The sequence below is a fragment of the Manis pentadactyla genome, chromosome 18, assembly GCF_030020395.1.
Source record: "Manis pentadactyla isolate mManPen7 chromosome 18, mManPen7.hap1, whole genome shotgun sequence".
NCBI lineage: Eukaryota > Metazoa > Chordata > Mammalia > Pholidota > Manidae > Manis > Manis pentadactyla.
This window is the reverse complement of record NC_080036.1, coordinates 29,530,302-29,557,329: the sequence shown is the minus strand read 5'-3', so window position 1 is coordinate 29,557,329 and position 27,028 is coordinate 29,530,302. Positions and strand designations below refer to the sequence as shown.

Here is a 27,028-nt window from a genome sequence, read left to right as displayed (position 1 = left end):
CGCCATTGCGCCAGGCCAGCCGGTGGGCGGCCCCGCCTACGGCAGCTATGGGGGCATAGCACAGAGGATCCTCCCTGCGTGCTCAGCCCACTGGCCCTGGCAGTGGACGCAGGCACTGCGGCAGGGAAGCAGGAATGAGCTCTTTCCTCCCAGCGGGCACCAGCACTGCTCACTTGTGACCCCCGCCATTGCTGCAGGTGCACGGCAGCTCCAGAGAATATTTCCCTGATCACACAGTCAGCTGACAGCCCACACAGCTCACCACAAACAAGTCAAAGGCAGAAAGGCACCGACCCACAGCTCGCCAACAGCTGGGGCAGCTGCACAGGAAACTGAGCTTCTGGGCCCTAGAGGGCGCCACCTACACAAAGTTATTATTCCATAGAAAACACTAAAAAAATGAAGCTGCAAAGGAATTTGGTCCAAACAAAATTATAATAAAAAAACACCAGAAAGAGGGCTAAGTGAAACTGAAATCACCAATCTTCTTGATAAAGATTTCAAAATAAAAGTCATAAACATACTCATGGAGCTATAGAAAAATATTCAAGATCTTGGAGAGGACTTCAACAATGAAAAATTTTGAAAAATACAGTATCTGGAATGAAACATACAATGGAGAGATTTAAAAGTAGATTAGATGAGGTAGAGGGGATGGTAAATGAAATAGAAATTAAAGAACAGGAATACGAAGAGGCTAAGGCCCAGAGAGAAAAAAGGATCTCTAGGAATGAAAGAACAATAAGAAAGCTGTGCAACCAATCCAAATGGAAAACCCCAATATTTGCATTATAGGGGTACCAGAAGAAGAAAGAGAGAAAAAGGGATAGAAAATCTCTTTGAGGAAATAACTGTTGAAAACTTCCCCAATGTAGGGGATGAAATAGTCATTCAGGTAATGGAAGTGCAGAGATCTCCCAACACAAGGAACCCCAGGAAGACAACACCAAGACATATAATAATTAAAATGGCAAAGATCAAGGACAAGGAGAGAGTATTGAAAGCAACCAGAGAGAGAAAAAAAGATCACTTATAGTAAAGGACACCCATCAGGCTATCAGCAGACTTCTCAGCAGAACCCTCACAGGCCAGAAGGGAGTGGCACAATATATTTAATGCAATGAAACAGAAGGGCCTCCAACAAAGAATACTCTACCTGGCATGATTATCATTTAAATTTGAAGCAGGGATTAAACAATTTCTAGATAAGCATAAGTTGAGGAAATTCACCTCCACCAAACCATTTCTACAAGATGTTCTAAAGGCACTGCTCTAGATGGAAATGCTCCTAGGGCCAAACAGCTGTCACCAGAGAAACCTACAATAAAGGAAGTAGACCAATTAATTACCAAGCAAATACAAAATTAAAGCAACTACTCACAAAGGTAGTCAAGGGATACACAGAAAGTGCAGAATATGACACCTAATATATAAAGAGTGGAGGAGGAAGAAAAAGAGGAAGGTGAGAAAAAAAAAGAACCTTTAGATTGTGTTTGAAATAGAATAATAAGCAAGGTAAGATAGACTTTTAGATAGTAAGGAAGTTACCCTTGAACTTTTGATAACCATGAATCTAAAGCCTACAATGGTGATAAGTACATATCTATCGATAATCACCCTATATGTAAATGGACTGAATGACATAAAACAAAAAGAAATCCTACCATTTGCAAGAACATGGATGGAGCTAGAGGGCATTATGCTCAGTGAAATAAGCCAGGTGGAGAAAGACAAGTACCAAATGATTTCACTCATTTGTGGAGTATAACAACGAAACAAACCTGAAGGAACAAAACAGCAGCAGACTCACAGACTCCAAGAAGGGACTAGTGGTCACCAAAGGGGAGGGGTGGGGAGAGAGGGAGAGGGGGATTAAGGGGTATTATGATTAGTACACATAGTGTAGGGGGGGCACAGAGACAGCAGTACAACACAGAGAAGACAAGCGGTGACTCTATAGCATCTTACTATGCTGATGGACAGTGACTGCAATGGGGGCGGCGGTGAGGACTTGATAATATGGTTGAATGTTGAAACCACAATGTTGTTCATGTGAAACCTTCTTAAGATTGTGTTTCAATGATACTTTAATAAAAAAATATGTTACCAATAAAAAAAAAGATCCATGGCTGCTAGGGATGAGGGGCTTAGGCAGGGATGAATAGGCAGAACACAGTGGACTTTTGGGGTAGTGAAATTACTGTGTAGCATACTCTAACAGTGGAAGCATCATTAAACATTTGTCAAAACCCACAGAATGCTAGTCAAGAGGGAACCCCAATGTAAACAAAGACTTTGGGTGATAACGATGTGTGAATGCAGGTTCTTCTGCTGTAAGAAAAGTACCTCTGGCTCAGGATTGGGACCGTGGAGAAGGCTAAGCCTGTGCAGGGCCAGGGAATATACAGGAGTTCTCTGTACTTTCTATTCAATTTTGCTGTGAACCTAAAAAATTTAATTTTAAAAACAGGTGAGGAGTGGGAGAGAAGAGGTCAGGAAGAGCTTCAAAGGCAAGCAAGAATCCTGGATTTCATCATCAATGCAATGATAGCCATGGAGGGATTTTGGTGGGGGGAGTGACAAACTCATTTACATTGAAAACAGTCATCTTGGCTGCTGTGTGGAGAACGGATCTGAGGGGGACAACGGTGGGAGCTGGGACATCGGGACAAGAGGCTAATAATTTAGTTTAGGTAACAGCTGGTGGAGGGTTAGACCAAGGAAGACATCCACAGAGATAGACTTCAAAGTAGACTTTGACAGTAGAATCGACAGGACTTGGCGATGGATTAGGGGCAGGGGCTGAAAAAGAAGGATCGAGAATGACTCCAAAGTTTTGCAGGGAGCACCGGGAGGCCAGTTTGCCCCTGAAGGGGTGAGAGAGGGAGAGGCTAGTTCCAGGAGAAGCCTGTGGTTCCTCCGGCCTCTGTGAGTCTGAGATGCCTGCCAGGTGGTTCGTGGCTCCTTTGCTGTTGTTATTACTGTTTTGTTATGAGTGTAATAGAGAAGATGGGATGCTGCTAGATGTTCATTATCTTTTTTAAATTTTCCAGAGATCAAAGGAATGGGGTGGACTCCTGTCCTTTCCCTGCCAGCCCCCTGCTACCCCCGCAGCCTGTCCTGGCATCCTGAGTCCCCACACCCAGCACACGCCCTGGGGGTCATGCCTCAGGCACACTCACCACAGGTCTGCACAGGCTACTCTGAAAAACCTGCTGGGATGCGTTCGTGCTAAGTTTTCAACATATAAGTCATTGCTTTCAAAGGCTGAAAACAATAAACTCAAAGGCTCAGAGAGCCTCCAAACATGACCCTTCCAAAGCAGGGGCTCTCGAAATGGGGGCTCTGGGCCAAGAGCATCAGCATCTCTGGGAATTTGTTAAAGATGCAGGTTCTCAGGCCCCACCCGACCTGCTAGAGCCTCTGGGGTGGGGCCCAGCACGCTGTGCTTTAGCAAGTCCTCCAGGTGATTCCGATGGACTTTCAGGCCGGCGAACCGCTGACCTAGAGGATCACAAGAGGTCGCATATCGCAATCTTCTGGCTCCACACGGGCAAAATTTATGCTATGTTAAATAAGTAAAATAATTTAAGGGCAAGGAACACCCTCTAAAATATTTTTACATTCAAAAATGTACAAACGAAAATTATTCTCTTTACTGAGAGTGGGCACAGCACATCCTCGAACCCGGGGTCTGGGGAGCGGGTGTGGCTCACCTGACAAATGCCACTGATGCACATGTCCAGGGAGTCAGCATTGCAGCGCGTCCCATCCAGTACCTTGGGTGCCAGTTCCACGACCACATTCTGTCCCCGTGCGTGACACTTGAGGGCGCAGGGGGCAGTCGGATCATTATATTGCGGAAGCCATTCGTAATAGTGCCCCTGGTACTGGACGTCATTGTAGGCGGAGCACTGCTGGGCTCTGAAGTCCTCTGCGTTGGGAGGGCAGTCCTGGGAGCGGAGAAGAAGGGCCACATGCACAGGACTTGGTGACACAGGCCAGCAGGAGGCTGAACTTACCAGAGTCCCACAGGCCAGACCCCACCTGCCCGGCTCCTCGGAGTCACCTCATTTCTCTCCTCTTTCTTCCTAATTCAGAGATGAATCCATAGCTGTGGGATTCTCCTGGGACCTGCTTAGTGATCATCGAACCTTATTCGTTCTGCTCACCCTCCCATCCAGATATTTTTCCCAGATCGTTAAAGTTTAGCATAAATAAGTGCCAAATTTTGCTCTATTTTCACCATGTTGGTTATACACTTTCAAATGCCTTACACAGTCTCATTTTTTTTTGTTTTGAAAGAAGGGAAATGGAAAGCTTTTGATTTTCCAGGGGACCCAAGGCCTTCATAGAGAACATTCGTGACCACCCACACATTCAGGAGCCATTGCAACATAAGTGATTATTCGTCCCTGTTTTAACTGTGTTTTGTGAAACCTGTTTGTCTTTGTTTTTGTCATTGCTGTTACTGCATTCACCTGTCTCTGCTCTCTGGCTGCCAGACCCCCAGCCACCACTGTTAACTGAAACTAAGTGGCTCTAGGATGGAAAGAAATGATGTACCTTTTTCAAATTCTGTCTACAACAAAAGCAGATAATTCTACACACATGCCCTAGGGAGCTCTCAGAATAATAGAAAGTGTTTGTACGAGTCCCGATGACTCACGGATCTTTTTACTTAATTTCTCATCCTTCCTATCTGATATTTCCAAGGCAAAATGCTTGGAAAAAGACAAAAATGTTACTTTACTCTTCAAAATTGAGCACAAACTTCCCACTTAATGGGAATTAATTAATCATTTACAAACTTTCCAATTAAAGAAAAACAGAAACAGAAAGGCAATATATTATTTTATATTTTCTCTTATTATAAAAATAATAAATGCTCATTGTAAAAGCTTTGGGAAATAGTGCCTATTTAAAAAAAAAAAAAGAATAACAAAGATTTTTTGTACCTAAACCTTTACATAAATCCTTGATTATTTCCCAGGGACAAATTTCTGGAAATAAAATTGCTGAGAGAAAGGGTGTATGCTGTGGACTTTCAAAATATTGTCCAGTTGCCCTCCAGAAAGGTGTTATTATTACCATCAAGCTATGTGAGCTCCTTTTTCTCAATATCTCTTCTCAGTTTGGACATTACAGCTTTCTAAAATTCTTTCCAATCCTAAGTGTTAAATAGAATTTCATTGTCTTAATTTGCATTTCCTTTTTGTTATTTAGGTTTACTATCCTTTCATGTATATTTGCTTTTTGTATCAATTCTTCAAACATTTCTTGTTTTCTATCCTTCATTTATCTACTGGAATGTTTGTCTTTTATTATTTTTAACAGATAAGACTATTAAACTTCATAATGAAGTTATTAGCTCTCATTTGTACTGGAAATATTTTCCCCATTTACTTTTGGTTTTGGTGTTCTGGAAATTCAAGAAGTTTTAAATTTTCATGTAGTCAGCTCTGTTAATATTTTTCCTTAAGGTTTCTTTTCTTACCGATGAGTTTAGGAATGCTTCTCCCACCCCACTACCCTAAGAAGAGATACATACTTAATGCATTGTTCTAGTTCCCTTGTAGTTTAACAACTATATTTAACTCTTTGTTGTAGCTACAATTTATTTAGAATTCATTCGATGTTCGGTAGATACCTAACGTCATTTTTCCACACATAATTATTAATAAATTAGCCAGGACTTTAAAATACAATTTCTTCCATTTGTCTCCTTTTTACTACTTAACTGTTGTATTTCACTTTGTTTGTGCTTTTGGCCTTTATAAACTCAAATCGTTTTTAGAAGTTGGTAGGGAATAAACAAGATATAATCAATAAACTTTCCCCTGGCAGTAGCTGTATTAGTTGGCTGTGAACCATTCCAAAATCCTACACGCATCCACATTTTTCTTGTTCCAGTGAGGCTGAACCTCAGCTCAGGCCACACCTACAGAGGAAAGTCAAGTTGAAGAAGACCAAGTGGATGAGCTTTCTCTCTTGGAACTGCATCTTCCACGTGGCCATAGGGAAGACCATCAGTTGATAAAATTATATGGCCTCCTCTCCTCTCAGCCATGGCAGCTTTCTCTGTGTCTGACTCTTTGAAACCCAAGCCAAAGAGTATGAGAGAGCAGAGCAAGAACAGCTTCCCTCGAACCTTGCTCAGGGATGTGGCTCTAGGGACTGATGCGCTGGCTGCCTGACCCCTGGCTGCCTTGAACGCCCTAGATCAATGAAGTTTTGCAAAGTTAATAAAGTTTAATTAACAGAGGACAGCTCTTGTTGCCTAAACTTCATCCTTGCTCGAAGGGTAGCCAGCTTTGCACCTGAGACCCAGCCTCCTGGGCCACAGACCTCTGGTCCACACCAGGTCAATCCTTCCCAGGAATCTGGAAGTTCAGCAAGACAGCTGGGCTGAGAACTCAGGTCCCTCTGCGGCTAGGCTAGCTGTTTCTTTTATGGGATGCATGTTGAAGCAAAGCAGGCCGGTCCCCACAGCAATGAAGAATGAATTAGACGTGAAAGTGAGAAAGATAATAAACCGTATGTTTCAGTAGAAGGAGTAAATAGCCAGGGTTTCTTACTTTCTGATTCCTGGGTGCAGGCTGCTCAAGGTGGGCTTATGCCTAAATTCCATTTAATACCCGCACATCCGTCTTGAGCTAAGTTTAGTGGACTTCAGTTCCCAGCAAGCGTTGACCCCTGATAGAGACACCCTTCTGTCTGGATAATGCTTTCTAACTTACCAGGGATTATTGCTGACACTCTATTTTCACCACCAGTCCTGGAAGTCAGGGTAGAATGATCATTACCCTCCTTTTATAAAGGGAAAACTGATCTAAATTAGTCTTTAGTCACTAGTCCAACAACACACAACTAGAATATGACACAGCAAAGACTGAATCCCCAAGTCACACGCATCCACTGTACGATCCTGCTTTCTAGTGATCTTGGGAGACGCTGACTACTTACACGAAATGCTTTCATTTACTTGGCATGCCTCCAGTGTCTACCCTAAGCCTGCCTGGTCTGATTCAGCTGGGCCCCAGACCTGGCTCAACACAATCTAGGGATTCTTGTGTCTTGAATAGTTCAGTTGACATTTAGGAAGTTTGAATGCCAAACATTCTTCTGCTTCCCTTTCCCCGAGAAGCATTTCTTCCTGTCAGTTAAATTCAAGACAATATGTATTTATTAAATATATGATATGAGCTTTGCCTAGGTTACCTGCTGTGGAGAACACCAAAGGATACAATCTACCATCACCACTTAGTGATCTTGTTATCTTTCTGGAGATGCAGCACCTGCCTGCATCCATACGAGAAAAGAGTGGCTTATTATTTGTATTTGTAGGACTTCACAATGAAGGAAACAAAATTGTTAACCAAGAGTTAAATTAAAAATGGATTAAACAGAATTAATAAGGAAAGAATAGATCCTGGATCAGGGAGACCAGATCAGCCAGCATGCAAAGCACAGAAAAGGAGAAGAAAGAGGGTGAGAGGGATCAGCAGAAGGAAGCGAGGTGGGCGCAGGGTGAGGGTGCAGAGGAAGAGACGGGGAAGAGGGACGGAGGGTGGGAAGGGGGCGAGGGTGCAGCGGGTTACCGTCAGCACCCATTCAGGGGCCACCCTTGACACAGAGAGCTTCCTCTCCTAAAGCCACGGGGCACACACACCATTCTCATGAACAATTTAGGGAGAAAAGCCAAGACATGGAGTTCACCTAATAAACTGAGTATTTTTCTGCAGAGCCAGACCATTACCTACGAGATGCTTTATATAACAGGATGGGACCCAGCTTTAATTTGGATTAGACACTTTGTTGATCCCACCCCCACCCCCACAGGTAAACCATGAGTAGGGACTTCGGAGAAATATTATTTTTGTTATAGGCACATTTTAAAATTTTATCTTCTATATCCCAGTTGTGGTATGAGTTAGATTTTGTGACCCTCTTATATAATCAGTGCCAAAATTTCTAGCATGAAACTAAATTATTGTTAAGTGGCCACTATAATAAAGTACAGTTAGCAAATTTACGCATCATGGAAAAGTGACGTGTCAGGTGGGATTTAAAGGATAGTATGATGTGAATAGGACAAGATACAGCAACATAAGCAAAAGATGAATGACAGAAATAAATGTAGAGGCTCTAGGGGACGGTGTGCAGCCTTGCCCAGTGAGGGTGAAAGTTGTGAACTGAACGCAAGATAAATCTAACCAATGTCTGGAGGTCCCTGAACACCAGGGAGGGGAATTACAAGCAATAATGACCCAGAGAGGCGAGTGCCATAGAAAAGGTGACATTTCAGGGGGTCCGGTGCGGAGGCAGGGTGGACTGGAGGTATGGGGACAGGCGTGAGGAGCGGCTTGTGCCCAAAGCAGGAACAGTGTCAGTGGGAAAAATACATCCAAGAGAAAACGGCTGCAAATCAGCCTGCCAAGGGCTCCACGGTAAGGGGGAGGCTTGCAAGGCTAACATCAAATGCTGCCTCTTCTGGAAGGCTGTCAGGGAGCGCGGCGACCCCACTGTGCCGAATGAGCCACGCCTCTCTCTGTGCTCGTGTGAAAATGTGTGCATGCTACAAAAACTCTCTTAGCAAATTATGATATACTTATTTTTTAAAATATTTCCCTTTGCCCTCTTCTAGCGTTGCCTTGAATCCCGCAAGTCCCGGTATCAAAAATAGGAGTGGTTGCTGAACTCAAGTATCAGTCCTCCTTGGGGACACGTGTGGCTCTCCCTGACAGGCCCGGGATGAGGACAGAGCTTGGCCGAGGCGTTGGAGGCCCGGCGCTGGCTGTGCAGGTGTTTGCTGAGCACTGATCAGCGGGTCACCTCTGGAGACGGCAGTCAGCCAGCAGCCCCGGAGTGCACCCGGGCATGTTCTCCTAACCCGACAGGCCCTGCAGCCTCCAGACAGAATGGATCCCAGGAGCCCTGGTCCGCAGGGCCTTCTCAGCGTCTGACAAAGCTGGACACTTCCTCACCCTCCTTTCTGAGAGGCAGGTGGGATAGAAGAGCGGTGGTTAAAAGCTCTCCCTCCAGGGCCCGGGCCTGCCTGGCTGGGGCTCAGTTCAGCTCTGTGACCTCGGGAGGGTGACCTACATTCCCTTCTCTATCAAGTAACACCTATGTCGTAGGGGTATTAGGAGGATTCCATTGGTTTATTCATGAAAAGGCACTTAGAATGATACGCCTCCAATTTAGGAAGTACTTAATACTTGTGAGCTATTATTATTATTATTATTGATTGTGGTTAAGAGTTTTCTGGTGGCCAGAAAGCCGACACACACAGATGACAAACGGGTTCTGAGGCTGCAAGCCTGGCCTCCAGAGGATCACGTGGAGGACAGAAGCCTGAGTGGCCTCTGGAACAGGACGGAATGCCCGCTCCCTGGGGCCCACCTGCAGTGACCACTGCTTCCACATCGCAGGCTTCCTGACAGAGGCTGGGCCTGGCCAGTGACGGTGACATGCCCCGAAAGGGAATGAGGGTCTGGCAGTCCCATCAGGTGGGCGCTTGGAAATACAGGTGGGGCCCCATTGGCCACCAGGCGAGCCTCCCTCGCGTGAGGGCCTCAGTTTGGAATCACAAAGGGCAGCTTCCTTCGCAAGGGTGGGTGACCATCTCCAGGGAAAAGGGAAGCCACTGACTACGGACCAACAAGGCCCATCTTCAGTGGCCCTGAACGACAGTGAGAAGCAGAGCTCAGTTCTCTCTCCACTACAGGTGGGTGCAGACGAGTCCCCACCCCTGCCCTCCTGGGTGATGGAGAGGGAGAGCTATCAACAGGGGAACCCTAAATCCTCAACTGAGAAAGAGGAAGCAGCTCAAGTAATAAGGAAGACAAGTGACCATCGCGTACCCTGAGTTCACTGTGGTCACATCCATGACAGCTCCTGACATCTCTGCAACGTTTCCATGGCATTTTCTCAGGAATATACCTATGGAGTCTCTCCTGCACAGGGAGAGACTTTTTGAGGTTCACCAGCACAGCGGCTGGGCTGCATTTACCCCCTCCGGCCTGCAGGAGGGCTTGGGAATGCACAGCAGCGGACACTTGGCACAAGGAGATGGAGGGGTGTCCTGAACACTACAGCTGTGCAAGACCGGCCACCACTCGCCCCTGCCACCCTGTAAGGGGCTTTGTTGGAAGCTCAGCTTGCAATGGCACACACAGCAAATAGTGCCATATTCTCACAAAGTCTCCCTAAGCACGCCAACTCTGAGACCTAGAAATGGGTGACATTCACGCTGCCATCTTGCCTGCTGGCCTCCCCTCCCCGAGCGCCTGATTCTCACCTGCCAAAGGTGGTGAAGCATTCTGCAATGTCCCCAGGGGGCTACCAAACTGGAGACCACAGCACCTGTGCAACCCACAGAGCCTCAGGGACATCGCATCTTCACTCAAGCGCACCAAAGTCCTACCATCGCACCTACTGGGCACCAATCTCAGTAGATCACATCTTATCCCCACACTGTAGGAACCACGCTCCTAAACTCCTAGGACACTTGTGATGACAGAAGGTGCCTTCTTGGAATCGGCTGGAGCAGAGGGACACACACAGAGAAACCCCAGAGCGAAATCTCAAAAGGCAGCACCTCGATCTGGGCACTTAAATGAATTCCCCTAGACCCTTCCGCAGAGGACGGCTGGAGGGCACATGTCCTGAAACTCATTCTTCAATAACTTGCTAGACCACCACGCCTGAGACGCGGGCTCTCCCCGTGTGTTAATCAGAATAAGGCCCCCTCTCCCCTCTCCAAGGACGTCTGCCAACTAGTCCCAGCGGCCACTGAGTATGTCACCTCACATGGCAAAGGGGACTTTGCCCTCTGGCTAAACCGCGGGCCCTGACACGGGGAGCACATCTTGGATTATCCAGGGGAGGGGGGAGAACCTTGCCCGGCTGTGGTCAGAGGCCTGTGTATCACAGAAAAATGGTCAGAGAGATGCAAAGTCGCTGGCTTTGAAGATGAAGGAAGGGGCCCCGAGCCAAGGAACACGGGAGGCCTGTGGCAGCTGGAAAAGGCAGGAAAATGGACTCTCCGCTCGGGCCTCCAGGAGGAACAAGCCCTGCTGACACCTGATTTTGGCCCAGGGAGACGCATGTCAGATTCCTGGCCTCCAGGACTGTAAAATATTCAATCTGTGTGCATAAACCCACTAAATTTGTGGTAATTTGTTACAGCAGCAATGACAAAAAAAGCCCCCAGACAAACGGTAACAGACCTGAAAGCCCACGGGTGGGGCCTCGGGTCACTGGCGCATCCGCGTGCTCCTTCTGGAAGCCATGCCGGCTGGTGCCCCTGAATGCTGCCTTCATGCCCAGGCCCGTCCCTGCCTCCCGCACGCCCTCCCGGGACGCAGTCACGCCCTCACGCACAGTGACCCCTCTCAGTTCCTCTGAGTCTCGGCCTGTCACAGGAGCTGTGAATCCGTTTGCTCTGTCTCCCCAGATCCCTCCAAGGACAGGGTGGACACAGGCCTCAGGGCGGGCGACACTGGGGTTTAAGCGTCCACTGAGCAAGACCCCATTCCACTACCCAAGTTTCAGACCAGTTGGGAGGCAAGCATTTCTGCTTCACCACCAGTAGAAACAGACTGAAAACATGGCTTCAACCCCACAACCAGAAGGTCCTGTACACACTGCCTGCACCCCACGTTCCCTGCGTGGGGTGCCCACCGAGGAAGAGTCGGGTCTCTGGGACAGAAACCCTTGGCCGACACAGCTGTCTCACACTCGCCAGGACACAGAAGGAAGAAAGAGGGGGCAGGACAGGTGGTTTTAGCAGGAGAAACGCATTAGACCGGTTTATGCCTATGCCCTTCCTTTGGGACTTTCAGAAAATAATTTTACATCTCTCAGCCCCAGGCCCCTTATCTGCAAAAGAGAAACAACCACACCTCGTCTGGCTGCATCTCAGAGACAGCGTGAGGGTCAATGAGACACTGCACATAACAGCACTTTGAACTTTGAAACATCCACCCGTATTATGCAGTGCTTCTATGAATTCAGGAATTATTAAATGCTTACCAAATTAGATCATAAATGTGACATGGCTCCAAACGGTAGTCTAAATGGAAGGTATGAGATGTGCAAAACCTGTTGTCAATTAAACAAATATTTAAATTTTCCACACAGGGTACTGAGAGGCCATTGGCTTCCCAGTACACATTATAATATCATAACTTAAAACATGAAGGTATTTTATTGGATTTCCTATTTTTATTACAGAACTTACATGATTGCTGCATGTCTTGTAGCGAATATTCTGCCCTTCACAGTTCCTAAAGGAAAAAAAATAATGATGTCGTAAGAGTGGCAGGCAGCAAAAATAAATAACTGAGGCCCAAACAAGGTGCTGGTAAAACCTGCATTTCTGCATATTACCCCTAAAGGCTCAGAGTTTAAATTCTAAGAAATAACTATCAAGAATCAGGAGGCCAAAATGTCTCATGCAAGTGTCACTTTAAAGACACAATAAGTTCCTTACTTGAATCACTGTAAGGGCAGCATTCACATGCAGCTTTTACTCTGGAGTCCATGTAACCACCGACGCTGATGTATAGTGTGTGTGTGTGTGTGTTCATGAGAGAGACGTGTGCATCTGTGCAGGGTTTTTTCTGTGAGAAAGAAGGGAAAGCTACAGGCAGAAGCATCTGTGGAGCGTGTCTCTGCAGGGGAATTTCTCTTCCCCCTGCAGATGTAGCCTCAGGTAGCTGGGCACCACGACCTCCTTCTCTACTGGGTACAGCAGCCTCTGTTACCAATTTTCTCCAGACAGAGCTTCTATATTTAATTTCAACCCCCAGCCTTACAAACTGGATGCTACAAAACTGCAATGGGATGGCTGTCTTGGGACGATGACACTGTAGGGTCTGCAGCCTTACACACAGACAGGCTTGAGACCCTCCCAGGAATGACAACATACCCCATGCTTCCCCCCAGCCCCGGGCTCAGTCCCCAGCTGTGTTCCGGTGGGTGTTTGCAATTCAGTCTGGTAGGTACTCTTCTCAGGCAGCACTCGCTGCTTTATATTCTAAGTTAACTCCTTACAGATATCTGATCTATGAATGGTACTTTTCCCAACTAACTTTACAATTACAGATTTTTTTATTTTCCTGGTCAATTCCACAGCAAATTTGGAGCAAGGGTTGCTAAACACAGACTTAACTTACCATCTTGAATTATAAGTCAATAGGTGCTGCTTCAATTGTTTAAAAATATTTAGTCCTAGAAGAATACAAATTTTTAAAAACTGGATCTGAGGAGATCATTTTTTGCTGGTATGATTTAAATATGAACCTATATGAAAGGATTGATAGAGTCTATTTCAGCAATATATAACTCATTGCCCATAGTTTCTGATGATGCTATTTTTATTGATTACAGAAAGAACAGGTGAAAACTATGTGCCAAGAAGGAGAAAGAGGAAAATTGATCACTGAAAATTCCATCATCCAAACTTTCACTCTGAATGTTGTTGGCATTTAATCTTCTACCATTTCTGCATTTACAGATGTGAGATCATAGTGCTAATTCAATTTTACATTTCTTTTAACTTACTATAGTAAGCATTTTCCCATTTTATTAATAATTCTTTGGGAAATTTATTTTAATGACTACATAATGGCCCACTATACAGACTCTGCCTTTTTTTGTAGTTTTGAATTTGAAGTTTTTAAAAATTGTGGTAAATACACCTAACAGAATTTACCATCTTAACCATTTTTAAGTGCATAATTCAATATTGTTAAGTAAAAACATATTGTATAGACATTACCTTCTTTGGTCATTAATGCTGTGTTTTTCCCCCTAGTTTTAAAATTGACGCACAGTAAAATTCACTTCTTGGGGTGTACAATTCTGAGTTTTGGCAAACCCATACAGTTGTGTAAGCATGACCACAATCAATATGCAAGACAGTCCCTCACCCCATACACGCCCTCAGGCTATCCCCTTGCATTCGGCATCTCCATCCTCAGCCCCCAGCAAACACCGATTTGTTCCTGTCCCAATAATTATGCCTTTTCCGGAATGTCATATTGACAGAATTATACAGTATGTAGTTTTTTTGAGACTAACTCCTTTCAGTTAGCATGACACATTTCGAATCATCCATGTTGTTGCATGTGTCAGCAGTCTGCTCCTTTTTAACTGCTGAGTAATATTCCATCATGTGTATGTACATTCAGTTTGTCTATTCACCAGCTAGATATCTGGGCTATTTCCAGCCTTTGCCATTATGAACAAAAATGCTGTAAACATTCATAGATAGGTTTCATATAAACAGAATTCCTCATTTCTCTTGCATAAATAAGAGTTAGATTGCTGAGTTTTATTTTTATTTAATAAGGCTTTGCTAAACACCTCTGTTTTCATTTTTGTTTATAATTAGAATACATATCTATAAGTAGATAAAAAATGTCCAGTCCTTTCATAATATGACATTGTCACATGTGAGATTTTAACATTTGCTTGGCTATTATCTGACTGGGTATTTTCTTCCAGAAGGGCCCATGGCTAGAGCATTACCAAACCCTGTACTTCACATAGGCAAGGCAATGTGGCAAGATATTATATTACTTTATACAAGATCCTTTTTCCTTAAAACTGTAGACATGCCCCATAGACCTTTGACATTTAATCATGCAGAGGAGAAGTCTGATTTTTTTTCTTTTGTACATGTGCTCTATTTTTCCACTGGGAAGCCTATGTTTGGTTTGGTTTGTTGGTATTTGAAGTAAAAATTATAGTCAGGATGTATTTAGTTGTGTGTTTCTTTTCCTGGATTTTGGATGAAAATGATGAGCCCTTTGGTTGGGACACTCAGGGTTTCCATGCGCAGGGCTGTGGGTTATTCTCAGCAGCACCTCTATGACTGATTGCTGCCTACCCAGGAAGGCCTATCATTCTGGGAGAGCTCCCTCTGCTCCTATTATTTCTTTGTGAATCTATCTAGGATTTTCTCTTACCTATATCTCATTTCTTTGACCTTCTTTTATTCTTCCAAGAAGTTTCCTACAGATGTTCTTCCACATAACTGGTTTTCTTTTCCTGTAGTGATCACTTTATATTTTACTGCACCTGATAAGCTTTTTTGATACTGGTTTTCCCTTTCTATGTCTTTACAATCCTTCCCAAACTCACCCTTCCCTTCTCCATTTACATCTCGTACCTTCCTCATCTTACTTTCTGTTTCAGTTGCAGAATGTACCCCTAGTCACCTCACATCTGTTTTCTGGGAGATGCAGTCCCTAATGGGTTCAGAGGACATGTCGGAGAAAGAAGCATTGCAGTGAAAAGAAGAACATGATAGCTGCCTCCGAAAGCATGACCTAAATGATAGTTAAATTTCTGAACTTGAAGACAGAAAAGGTATCCAACAAACTGTCCCTTTTTAATATAGTTCTCATGACTTGTAGACTAGAATATCTTCCCAGATTATCAGAACAGGTTGACACAGTCAGTATTTTGGAACACTGTAGAGTAGACTCTTGAACAACACAAGGCTTAGGGATACCCACCACCCCAAAACACAGTTGAAAATCTACATAAAGTTTTTGACTCCCCCAAATCTTAACTATTGGGCTCCCATTGACCAGAAGCCTTACTGATAACATAAACAGTCCCCTAACACATATTTTGTATGTGTATCATATACTGTACTCCTATAATAAAGTAAGCTAAAGAAAATGTTTTTCCTGTCACAAATCTCCAAAAATTTTTCCAATATATTTATTGAAAAAAATCCATGCGTACATGGGCCCACACTGTTCCAGTCCATGTTGTTCAAGGGTCAATTGTATATTTCCATTTTTTGTGACCTGTCACAGGTATATGACTCTGAAATTTATTAAACTCTTGATGAGGCTACATCAAATTTTAAACACCCAAGAAACCTCAAGCTGGCAGGCTGACAGGAAAACTGTATTAGGGCTGAACTCAAGTCTCTCTCTTGGTCAAAGGGAAATGATTCCTTTCTCCTGAGAAAAAACACTTATGCCAGGAGACAAGGTCATTTACTTCCATGACTTATTTCATCGTGCTTTTTACGTGTGGATAAAAGAAGAAAATAAAGGAGAGAAAAAAACGAAAGGGTAATTTAAGGTACTCTGCTTATTAAGGAAAGCAGCTAATAGACTAGGAAAGTGATAACTAGAAGCTTTTTGCACCAGGCTGACTTATAACCCACACAAAATATTTTTACTCTAACTTCAAGGGGGCAGGCAAATTACAAGACACTTTGTAAGAGAATATTTGAATTGATCTAAATACTGGAATACAAAAACGATTGAAACTTACAAAGAATGCCATTTTCCTTTAGAACTGCTTTAGAGGCTCAGAAATAATTTTTCAGATGCATTTTTACTAAATGTGTCATTTTAGCTATTGAAGTGAAAACAATACTTTAGTAAAAAGAAATTAAAACTACAAGGGAAGAACGTATCAGTTGACAGCTTACGATTTTTGTCTCAGGTCTGCTGTGTAGACCACACAGTCATGGTCTACACCTGCTGCCTTCAGTGGTACCCTAACTACAACCCTAATATCCAGCAAGCACTAAACAACATTTTAAGTGTTGAGACTGAAAATCTAACCCTAAAATGTGAGTACATTCCCACTACAAATCCCACGAAAACTGCAGCAAAGTGACATGCAAAAAGCATTTTGCCTCATGAATTCTCAAAATACCATTTTGGACTCCTTCTGTCACCAACAACTTCTTATGGTGAACCTACTATGTACCAGGAGACGAATCTAAAGATGCAGAGAGATGCTCTCCGTTCCCACTAACAAGTAAGTAGTAATGGTTTTATTTTTAACCCAACCATCTGGCCAATATTTTTAATGTCCTGCTTCACTTTGTCTAACCAAACACACTAAAACCACTACCTGGCCTCGGTTACAGTCTAGTATGAAAATGAATGACCACTTTATGAAACAGGCACAAAATGAAATGCAAGTTATTTTAAAGCTAAGGACTCAGGAGCCCTAATTCCCCAAGCAGGAACGTGCCAGCTTATTCTGGAAATAATTCCATTGGCCCAGAGCAATTGAGCTGCAGAAATATGACTTACAAGTTTTTAATTTCAGTCTAATTATTATATGCAAGAGCTAATGGCCATCGGGAGTATATGAAAATTCAAGGTCATTTCACAATTATGTCTTTTCAATCCATTACAACATTTGTAACACCCCGATATTGAAGATTTTTGAAGCCATAAATTTATGAATATATAAAAAACATATGTTGATTCCACATGAGGATACATTAAAAACATTAATAAAAATTTCTCTGGAGTTTATAACGGCATAATTTATTACATTCATTTGATGCTATATTGACTCAAATACGAGTGTCCAAAAGACTGAGAACCATGTGTTTTTGAGAATAAAAATATATTAATTTTTTAAATAGTAGTTAACTTAAACCTGTGTTTCCCATGGCTGGCAGTTGGCTGGAATATCCGGTTACGGAGTTCTGCCGGAGGGACAGACAGTCTGGCCGGCCTATGGTTTGCCGTGCAAAAGAACTGAGTATTGAAGTGTAATGGAATTCTGAGATAACTTTATGTACAATAAATAAATGGGCAAAATAGCTCTATGTCTCCCCTTCCCTAAATCCTGAATTCGAAGGAGCACACTGATGAAAAGAGAAGGCACTGAAATGCTTTCTAAAGCTTTGGGGTGGCTTTTTGTATGGTTTTATATGTAACCACTTCCATATTTCTTTTCCAAGAAGAGCCGACCACAAGGGCTCAATACTTACGAAGACTTAATAAGTCTCCAAGGCTGTTCAAGGATAAGGGGACCTGATAAGCTTTCCAAGGGAAGTAGGTTTCCTTCTTAATAACCTCAAAGTCACAGTCAACGCTCCCACAGTGGGAGTGGGTCAGGAATGATTAAGGTTTGGGGCTGAAGGAATGAGTGAATTATTAATGAACCGGCTGCCCTTCTTTTGAATTAATCTAATTTAATTTTTATGCAGAGAAATGATGTTACCATCCCTGTTTCTTATCAGAGACGTGGAGTCAGGTGAGCCACAGGTCTGGCCCCTGGCCAGGAACCACACGGGAAAAAGGCCGTCTGCTTCTCCTGCTGTAAACACCACGGAATGCACTATTGTTCCATTTAATTTTTTCTCCTATTTGGTTCAGAATCTTTTCTAGCCTCAGATATTTGTTCAAATTAGATTAGCTCATGGAGTGAGCAAATTTGGAGATTCTCAGACCAAAAAGCAAACTTCAGAATATATGTTTAGATTTTTACGTAAAGAGACTAAAGAACACTACACACAATCCTTAAAAAATGAGAAAAAAAAATCAAGCAAATACTATGTTAGGAATGGACGCCTGAAACATAGTAGCGAAATTTAGGATAGAATTGTTTTGGTATTCTTACAATTAGTTCATTATGAAATGTTTTAAGTCCACAAAGAAAAAAAGAAGAAGAATGACACCAACTCGTGCACACACCAGTAAGCTTCATCATTTCTTAAAAGCTCTCTTTGGATTTATTTTTACGAACTGTATCATTACAAATGTGGAAGCCCCCTGCCAAACCTCCTCAGCCCTACCCCTCCCCACCTTCCTCCCCAGGGGCAACTAAGCAAATGATATCATGGTGTGTGGAGCCTTCCACACCCTGAATATTTGTCTCAACACTGGTTTTGAGAATATCTATGTTGATAGATGCAACCCTAATCCATTCGTTTTTTATGGCTCTATAGTAATCCAGTTTATAAACAAACCACAGTTTACTTTTTAATTCCTTATATTTCTTATTGATCAATTTTCCTAAAAGTTTATGAAGATTTAGGTTGGTTCTGCAAAAAGCAATCTTATGACATCACCTTAGGCATATTTGCACACATTTCTCTGGGATATATACCCAAGTGGGGCTATTCTGTTGGGAAGACTTAAAGCTTCACTATTATTAAGCCACATCTCCTTATGATCGAATTCAAAACCTTTTTCCTCCAATATGAATTAACAAATAAACACAAATCACTAGAAATCTTAGAAAAATCTCTGACATGAAATACAGTGACAAAAGTGAAAACAAAAATAAAATAGAATACTAATTTGGAAGGATTGAGACCTACACAGGAGAAGAAAACAATGCTATTTTTTAAATTCAGGGAACAAAAACATCTCAGAAAAAAATAGAGAGGGGTGGAAAATATAAAATACTTGAGAGTTGGAAAATAAGTTTAAGTAAATTTTCCAGAAAATAGGGCAAATGGACAAAGGAAAATTGGGAGTCCAATATCCGAATAATAGGAGTTTCAACAAGAGAACAGAGAAAAATGAGAAGAAGTCACTAAAGAAAAACTCAAGACTGAAAGCATTTGATTTCATAGAGAAAAAATCCACGTGTCCAATATGATGGATGAAAATAGACCAACACCAAGACATGGTATAATGAAATTTCAGAACACTGGGGGCAGAAAACTGCTTCTCTGCATATCCAGAAGGAAGAAAAAAGAATAGAAAATTGGAATGCCTTCAGATTTCACATTAGCACCACTTTATATTAGAAGATGGTGGAACAATGCCTTCAAGTTTAATAATTTCTGTATAATTGTATACCTGGAAAACCATCCTTCAAGTTTGATGGTAAAATAAAGACATTTTCAGATATCCAGGGAGCTCCTGAAGAATGAATTCCACAAAAAAATGAAGAGGGAATTAAAAAAAAAAGGAGAGCTGATTAGGAAATGGGGATCTAACTCAGGAGAGAGGTAAATGACAAATCTAGGATGACGGCAAGATGAGAGTCCATGGTGCCCTTGACTCCCTAGTCAGAGAGCAACTAGCTCAACTTAAGGCTATTAAGAATTCTCCAGAAAAGAAGTGTAAAAGATGGAAGAGAATAAAGGTGAGAAAAATGAGTGAAAATTACAAATGGTTAACTTGTCTGATTTAGTGATAACAACATAGAAAAATAAGCAAATATGGCAATTAGTAAAAAATTAATAATAATACTTAGGAAAATGCTGTGTGTAGCCTCGAGACTAGCCATAACTTAAGCACTGAATAGTGGTAGCAGACGAGGGACTGAAGGAGCAGGAGAAAAAACCATTTGTGTGCCTACTTCTTAAGTGGAAACTTAGACCATTGATTGTTTTCAGCCAATCATTTTCTAATACGTTCATTTGATGTTGCAAACTTCCCGAAGGATGGATTTAGGTATATCCTCCAAGTTTGGATGTATTGTATTTTCATGATTCCTCTTTATTTCTGATAATGCTTCTTTCTTTAGTTTCTACTTTGACAGTAGTACAACTTCATGGATTTTCCTTTTATTATTGTCACGTTATAGGTTTTTTTTTGTTTTATTTCCAGTCTTTTGGTGTCCTTATATTTAAGATTTGTCTCTAACAAAAAGCACATATTTTTTTGGTTGTCTAACAACCTTTAGTCCATTTACATCTAATATAAAACTGATTTATTTAGGGGTTCAAATATACCACCTTACCATTTGTTTTCTATTTATCACACTTGCTCTTTCTCTGTTCCTTTTTTTACCTTTCTTGAGTTCTTTGGAATCAGTCAAACTTTTTATCATTTTTCTGTTTCTTCCTATGATAGTTGATTAGTGATTTAGTTCTTTTATTATGCTCTTAATGGTAACCCTAGAAATTACAACTCGCATCATTGACTCTGAGAGGCAAATGTAAATTAGTTACTTACACAATTTTCTGTGCAATTCAAACCCATTAGAACACTTTATTACCAGTTATTCCCTTACCAAATTTTATGTCATGGTTTCCCTATTTTTTAAATTCTACATATATTTAAATGCCATGAAATTTACTATTATTGCTTAAAAGAGTTCATATTCATTTATATTAATGTTCTCAATTGCTCTTTACTCTTCCTGTATTTTCATTCTTCATATGGGATCATTTTCCTTCTATCTGAAGACCTCCCCTAAGCACTTCTTTTACAAGTCAGATAGTAAAGAATTCTTTCAGGTTTTATTTGTCTGAAGATACCTTTATTTCACCTTCACATTCAAAAGACATTTTTGCTATGTAGAGAATTAGATTGTATTTGTTATTTTCTGTCAAAATGCTAAACAGGTAATTTTATTATCTTCTAATGAGAAGTTAGTAGTCAATTTATTTTTATTCCTTTGAGGGTAATGTATCTTTTCTCCCTGGCTTCTCTTAAGATTTTATTATGATGTGTTTATGCATATTTATTCTGTTTTAAGTTTGTGGAATTTCTTGAATTTGTGGCCTGATATCTTTATAGTAATAATGTTTGGATATTTTGGAAAATTCTTGGTTACTGCCTCTTCAGATAGTGCTTCCACTATATTCTCTTGCCCTCTTAGGACTCCAATCACACATGCTTTACACATTTTCACCTTGCTCCATATATCCTTCATTGTATCTTCTGTGCTTTTCCCTCTATAATTTAGCCTGGACATTTCTATAAACCTATACTCTCTTCTGCTGTTTCTAACTTCTGATAAGGCCATCTGTTTAGTTAATAATTTTAGTTACATGTTTCTATTCTCAAATTTCCATTTGATTCTATCTTATGGATTCCAGTTCTCTAGTGAAATCCTGCATTTTATCATCTATGCTTGTAAACATATATATATTACAGGATTTTTGTTTTGTTCTTTTGTTCTTTTTCAACACTCAGATCTAATAATTCCAGTACCTGTTTCTATTGTCTGTTTTTTCTCTTGATCCTGTCTCATGGTAGGACTACTAATGTTTTATTGAATTACGGGCATGATTTATGAAAATTTGGATACTCTCTATTGGAGGTAATCTTTCTTCAGGGTGTTTTTTGGTTTTTTGTTTGTTTGTTTTTAAGCTTCTTGGGGGCAGTTGGAATAGCAACAGCTTTTATCACTCAAATTAGGATTGAGCCAACTCAAGATTGGGTTTCAATCTTAGTAACACCTGGTCTATTTAGGACTGGTTTTCCCTGTCTCCTAGGGCCCAGTTCTTTTGTGATACCAAATAGTCCCCTGAGGTGTTTACCAGGGCTTTGGACCCAGACTTCCTTGTCCCCAGACCGTGATGCCAGTGAATCTGCTTAGCATCTCAGCCTTTGGCAGCTGCTTCCTACTCTGCTTCTCTGAATCTTACAGCTCAAGAATTGGTGAATGCCTGGATGAAAAATATGGCTCAAAAAAGGTCACTTTTCTGCATATTGCTTCCTTTGGGGATCTTGGAATCTCAAATTCTGGGTCCATGATTATGTTTTTCTTTTCAATTTCTGGTTCACAATTGCCCATCATTGGCCTATTAATTCCTGTAATAGTTTTTATTGGTCCAAAGAGACAAATAAGGGCAAATGGGCAGATGTTCATAAAACTAAATGAATTCAATTTAAAGGCAGGTCTTATATTTAAGAGTATATCCTACACTGAGATGTTAAAATGAAAACATTCTGATTGTAATTCTTTTTTTGAGACATCTGTGATGGCAGACCATAGTTGAGTTTTGTTTCCATTTTTGTCTTTATTTGACTAAATAAATCAACAACCCACACCAGTTCCAAATACGTTTTCTTTTAGATTTTACTTGTATTTGAAATTCAAAAGTATGAGAATTGGATTCTTTACCCCAGTCTATACATCTACCTTCTTCTTCAACATTGGCCCATTCTGCTCTCTCCCTTGTCTATTGTTCACAAGACATACAAGCCATTTTTCCCTTCTTCCTCGAGCACTTTTACGTATGCTGTTCCCACTCTCTGAATTTGTTCCCTGGAAACATCCCCCTTCACATCCTTCGCCTTCTCTCAGCAGTCAGGTCTCAACACAGATCCTCAGCACAGAGGACTTCCCTGGATAGGAAGCATCTTTCCCCTGGACACAATTTTTAATTATACATAATTTAATTAAATACTTGTTGACTGTTTGTCACCCTAGACAATAAGAACCATGAGGGCAGACTCGGTGTTAGTTTAATTCACAACCATTAAACTCCTTACATGCATCAGGTATAAAAAGGGTGGAGCTGGAGACCTAGATAGTGGAAGGATTTTTGAAGATTTCTTTGAGAAATCTGTGCTATAATTCCACCTCTCCCTCTGCCCCACCAGTAAAAAAAAAAAGGGATGACAGATTCAATCTGCTAACCCCAAACCAAGAAGAAGAAATCTTAGGGACACCACATGAAGAGTTCAGTATGTGCCTCCTGAAACATTGAAGGGCAGGGAGGACTTAGGAACCTACCAACACAGCAGACGAGCAGATACAAACAAGGAAAAGCTTGGAGAATGCCTGGCTGTCCCAGAACTGAGGAAAGAGCAGTATTATCAGGAGAGAGGATTGTGAATAGCACAGTTCAAGGGGATTGCTGGAAAGAGATCCCTATGGATTGGGGAAGCAGAGGAGAGAGTGTCTCAGAAAAATCCATCGAAGAGCTCACAAGAGAAGGAGCCAGCTTCAAGCACCGGCTGCACCAGACAGCACGGACTCCGCACGTCAGTGTCAGGGCGGGATTCTCCTCCTGCTTTTCCTCACCTCTTGCCCAGACTTGCCTTTCTGAAAAGGCACAGAAAAGACCAAAGAAGCTAAGCAACTTCCCTCCTTATTCCAAGCCTTTTCATTATCCGCCAGTCCCGGTCAGGAAATGGAAGACACACATTCACACACATACTGAGATAGATCATGTGGCACAATTACATTCCAGGTGAAATCAAAGTAACATCTAAAACTAATAGGATAATCAAGAAATATGGAAGCACTTAGGCTATATAAGAATAGGATGAAAGTGGTCATTTATGATCTTTAATATATTCCTCTAATTCTTTTTAACAAAGTACATACTATTAAAATAGAAAAAATAAACATGAATAAACGCTCCTTTCCCACCCAAATTATTCATTGCAAATTATTATTGCACATTATTCAGACCCCACAGGTTTGGAGGCCACAGACACTCCCAACAACACCCCAAATCTGAAGATGGCCACCACGATCTTGGAGATTTCTGTTGTCCAAGCCCAGCCTATCAGCTCCCGTCAACCTGGGGCTCTGTGACTAACATTTAGAGCTGATGTTACGCCACCATTGTAGGGCCTTGGGGTTGCCTCCCCAGCCCCACCGGTCCAAAGGCACAGACGTCCACGGAGAGGAGAGTGGGGGGTCCCCACCTACCTGCCGGCCAGGCACCTCCGCAGAGAGTAGGACGCCCCACCGCCGCACGTGCGGGAGCAGTCGCTCCAGTCCCCCCAGGCGTCCCAGTTGCTGTCTTTATCCTCGTCTGAAAGAGTGTTTCTTGAGGTCTAGAGTGTGAAAAAACACAACAAATTACAGACAAATAAGCTAGAAATACCCCAAAGCTTCCCCAGTTTTTCCAGTCTTATTCTAAGCCGTTCAGAGACCAAAGTTGGCTAAAAATGCTTTGAGCTACATACATTAAAAAATACGAGAAAGTTTTTCATGGAAACCTTTCCACCTTCCAAAGGTTTTGTCCAGATGGCATCTAAGCTCACGTTCAAATCTGAAATTTTACCATTCCGAAATTTAAATTAATTGGCTAAATCTAGTTCTTATTTATTATGCTTTATAACTGACACATCAAGGCCGCAGCCTGTACCTGAGAAGCTCTCACCGCTGAAATCCTGACTTGCCTGTGTGTCAGACTGACTGAGGCAAACGCTAAAGAAACCTTCTTGCCTGGATTTGTGGAACCTCCTGAGACAGATTCCATCCCAAGAAAACCAAGTAAATAAAGACTGAGGCCCCCCAAAATAGAGAAGAGTCCATTATGAATACAGTGCGGTTAATTTGTCCTCTGGACTTGCCGCCATTGACTTATGTCAGGATATTCTAGAGAAAAGAAAAGAGAGTTACAGGTTTAAAATACAGAGAGAGATGGAGATGAAAAGAAATGATGTCTACTACTTAAAGTCACAAAGCTTTACTGAGGGGCCCAAAGGGGACTTGAATAAATGGAGAGACAGACCACATCCTAAATGGGTACACTCATACCATAAAACATTAATTCTCTCCAAATTAATCTATAAATTTATAACAACTCCAGTCAAAATCCCAAAAGGGATTTTTTGGAACCTAACAAAATGATTATAAAGTTCATCTGGCGGACTAAGTGTCTACAAGGGCCAAGAAAAGAAGGGAAATTAGAGGGAAATTGCCTCGATTAAAAGAATATAGAATTGGCACAGCAATAACCAGATTTACTAAATTTTTTTAAAGTCTAGTCTAGAAACAGACCCAGTATAAGGATGTGATGTGGGACCACAAGGCAATGTGATGAATGGTTAAAAAAAAAAATCATAGGTTAACTTCTTCACAAAATGAGTCCCAGATATATTAGAAATACTAAAAATGGTGATACCATAAATATGAGAAAAATTACAGATTAATAATCATATAGACTTGATATAGTAAAGACTGTTCTAGATATGTTAATTTTAAAAAGTTATCAAGACTGATGGATTTACTTACATTAAAATAAAAACACACATTTTCAATCTCTTCACCTCTAAAGACATAGGTGTATAAACATACACACAAAAATGCAGTATTAAAAATACAAGTATATGGACTGTAAGAAAACATACCAATTTGCCTCCAAGAATGGAGGACGCAGGACAAGGAGTGGGTGTTGCTGGGGACAGACCCAAATGGATGACATTCTCATTCCCCCCCTGCACCCTAGTAAAAGGTCGGATACGAATATGATAACATGTTAAATCTGATGAAGGCAGATGGTGCTATAATGGATGTCAGTTTTAACTGAGCTTTCATGGGCTTTGAATTTTTTTTTAATTTTAGGGATAAAAGGCAATCATTAGAGAACAATATAAGACTATATCATTTTTTTATTAATTTTATTTTGGTATCATTAATTTACAATTACATGAAGGACATTATGTTTACTAGGTTCCCCCCTTCACCAAGTTCCCCCCCACATCCCCATTCACAGTCACTGTCCATCAGCGTAGTAAGATGCTGTAGAATCACTACTTGTCTTCTCTGTGTTGCACGGCCCTCCCTGTGCCCCCCCCCACATTATACATGCTAATCGTAATACCCCTCTCTTTTTTCCCGCCCTTATCCCTCCCTTCCCACCCATCCTCCCCAGTCCCTTTCCCTTTGGTAACTGTTAGTCCATTCTTGGGTTCTGTGAGTCTGCTGCTGTTTTGTTCTTTCAGTTTTTTCTTTGTTATACTCCACAGATGAGTGAAATCATTTGGTACTTGTCTTTCTCCGCCTGGCTTATTTCACTGAGCATAATACCCTCTAGCTCCATCCATGTTGTTGCAAATGGTAGGATCTGTTTTTTTCTTATGGCTGAGTAATATTCCATTGTGTATATGTACCACATCTTCTTTATCCATTCATCTACTGATGGACATTTAGGTTGCTTCCATATCTTGTAAGCCTATATCATTTTTAATACAGATAACAATATACATGCATGAAAAAAGGGTGAGTGGTGAATTAAAATGTTGCTGTGGGGGAAGGGGTGGGGGTGAATCAGAGGGATGAAATAAGGGGATAAAGGGGCACAAAATCCCAATTATAACATAAGATTGGTCATTGGGGATGAAAGCGCAGGATAGAGGATATAGTCAGTAATGTTGTAACATCTTTGTATATGGACAGATGGTAACTACACTTGTTGGGGTGAGCATCTAATAATGTGGATATCCATTGCATCAGATAGCAGATGTACTGTACACCTGAAACCTACATAATATTGTACATCAACTATATTTCAATTAAAAAGCAAATTGTTACCAATACCTACTTCTGGGGGGGAAAACTCCAGGTGATTGTAACTTCTGTTTTTTTTCTTGTTTCTCTGCAGTTCGTAAAGCTTTATTTTTTTTAAGCAAACACTTCACTACCTAAAAACAAGCTAGCAAATGAACAAAAACCACAACATGTATGTTGACATATAGAAAAGTTGGTGTCAGAATTTAACAGCTAAGTTCTAAGTTGGAGAACGGAACGTTTATGAATGTTAAATACAAAAAACTGCCTCCCAACACTGAAGTAGATATTG

At 41.6% G+C, this 27,028-nt stretch overlaps 1 protein-coding gene across 14 annotated transcripts in view; it reads right to left on the bottom strand.

Moving 5' to 3' along the window:
• The window catches only part of ADAMTSL3 (ADAMTS like 3), a 258,020-nt gene that overhangs the window by 144,469 nt on the left and 86,523 nt on the right, over nucleotides 1–27,028 (bottom strand). For 13 of the 14 annotated variants that reach the window (XR_008994675.1, XR_008994674.1, XM_057494774.1 and 10 more), the window contains 3 exons: nucleotides 24,148–24,275; nucleotides 12,248–12,293; nucleotides 3,717–3,953 (listed from right to left, as the gene is read on the bottom strand). Coding sequence is in view for 12 of the 14 variants with exons in the window: in XM_057494774.1 (XP_057350757.1) it covers nucleotides 3,717–3,953; nucleotides 12,248–12,293; nucleotides 24,148–24,275 (411 nt within the window). In the remaining 2 variants the exon portion in view is untranslated. The remainder of the gene's footprint in view (nucleotides 1–3,716; nucleotides 3,954–12,247; nucleotides 12,294–24,147; nucleotides 24,276–27,028) is intronic. The other variant, XM_057494776.1, reaches the window with a different exon arrangement.